The 1,780-nt window shown below is 56.8% G+C and overlaps 1 protein-coding gene across 1 annotated transcript in view; it reads left to right on the forward strand.

Moving 5' to 3' along the window:
• Positions 1 to 1,427, forward strand: part of POLR3C (polymerase (RNA) III (DNA directed) polypeptide C (62kD)) — a gene marked incomplete at both ends in the record, with an annotated part of 3,075 nt that extends 1,648 nt beyond the window's left edge. Inside the window, 6 exons of the mRNA XM_010019657.1 lie at positions 17 to 121; positions 338 to 430; positions 514 to 594; positions 996 to 1,047; positions 1,142 to 1,202; positions 1,277 to 1,427. Coding sequence (XP_010017959.1) covers positions 17 to 121; positions 338 to 430; positions 514 to 594; positions 996 to 1,047; positions 1,142 to 1,202; positions 1,277 to 1,427 — 543 coding nt within the window. The remainder of the gene's footprint in view (positions 1 to 16; positions 122 to 337; positions 431 to 513; positions 595 to 995; positions 1,048 to 1,141; positions 1,203 to 1,276) is intronic.
• Between the last annotated feature and the right edge of the window lie 353 nt (positions 1,428 to 1,780).

Raw genomic sequence — 1,780 nt, forward strand, 5'->3', positions numbered from 1 at the left:
TTTCCCCTGTCCCCAGCCCCCCCCCGACGATGGCATCTACTGGCAAGTGAACATCGACCGCTTCCACCAGCACTTCCGGGACCAGGCCATCGTCAGCGCCGTGGCCAACCGCATGGATCAGGTCCATGGAATCCCTTGGATCCTCCTGCCCTTCCTCTCCTCCTGCTCGTGCTCGTGGTGGGGATGTTCTCACCCTGCTCCGAGCAGACCCATGGTGGTGCTTGGACCTGGAATGACCCCGAGGTCCTTTCCCACCCATTCTGAGGTGGTTCCTGCTGCAGGACTTGCTCAGGATTGAGGTTTTCCCACTGTTTCCTTTATCCCTTCCCAAATCCAGACCAGCAGCGAGATTGTGCGGACGATGCTGAGGATGAGCGAGGTGACCACGTCCTCCAACGCGCCCTACACCCAACCACTGTCTTCCAACGAGGTCTGTCCCTGCCTCCGCGTTGGGTTCCAGCAGGGAAGCGCCTGGAGCCTTGGAAAAGCTTCTTCTTTATGTTTTCCTTGTAGATATTCAGGTCTCTCCCAGCGGGATACAACATTGGGAAGCAGGTTTTGGACCAGTATCTCACCCTCTTGGCAGATGACCCGGTGAGGAAACGTGTGCTCGTGGTTCCTGTCCTAATGCAGGAGCTCCGGGGGGCTTCTGAGCCTGCCCCATGTGCTGGGGGCATCTGGGGCTGAGGGAATACCTCTTTCCTACTGGATTCATGGAATCATGGAATGGTTTGGGTTGGAATTGACCTTAAAGCTCATCTAAAGCCAGGGACTAGAACAGGTTGCTCCAACCTGGCCTTGGACACTGCCAGAGCTGGTTCATGCAAACCTTCTCCCTTCAACTCATTCCAGTATCCCACCACCCTCATAGGGAAGAGCTTCCTCCTTGTATCCAACCTAAACCTTCCCTCTTTGAGGTTGATCCCATTGCCCCTTGTCCCATCCCTCCATCCCACATGAAGGTCCCTCTCCAGCTTCTTCCTCTTCTCTTGCAGTTGGAGTTCGTGGGGAAGGCCGGGGACAGCGGCGGGGGCATGTTCACTGTCAGTATCCTTTGGGAAGCAGGAGCCTGACCCCCCCATTCCCAGCACATGAAACATTCCCAAGCGCTGCCGTTATCCCTTGACCTTCCCTTGCACCGATCTCCACAAGGCCCTGGCGGCCCTGGCCACGGCCACCCTGGAGTCCATCGTGGAGGAGAGGTGAGGATGGGACCTTAACGGGCTCCTTCTTGACCCTTTCTCCCACCTCCTGAAGTGTTTCCCTCTGGGCTCAGGTTCGGCTCCCGCTGCGCCAGGATCTTCCGGTTGCTCCTGCGCAAGAAGCACCTGGAGCAGAAGCAAGTGGAGGATTTTGCCATGATCCCGGCCAAAGAAGCCAAGGACATGCTCTACAGAATGCTCTCGGAGAACCTGGTGGCCCTGCAGGTGAGTGCGCAGGGGATGGAGGCCACTGGAGCTCCCAGGTGGCCCCAGGTGGGAGCGGGATGTTGCTGGCTTCACCACCACCACAATGCATGGTTCTTCTCCTCCACCACCACAATACATGGTTCTTCTCCACCACCACCACAATACATGGTTGTTCTCCTCCACCACTACACTACGTGGTTCTCCTCCTCCACCACAATATGTGGTTCTCCTCCTCCACCACAATATGTGGTTCTCCATCACCACCACCACAATACATGGTTCTTCTCCTCCACCACCACATGGTTCTTCTCCTCCACCCCCCCCATACGTGGTTCTCCATCACCACCACAATATGTGGTTCTTCTCCTCCA

Source organism: Nestor notabilis, unplaced genomic scaffold (assembly GCF_000696875.1).
Source record: "Nestor notabilis isolate BGI_N333 unplaced genomic scaffold, ASM69687v1 scaffold23338, whole genome shotgun sequence".
NCBI classification, from domain to species: Eukaryota; Metazoa; Chordata; class Aves; order Psittaciformes; family Psittacidae; genus Nestor; species Nestor notabilis.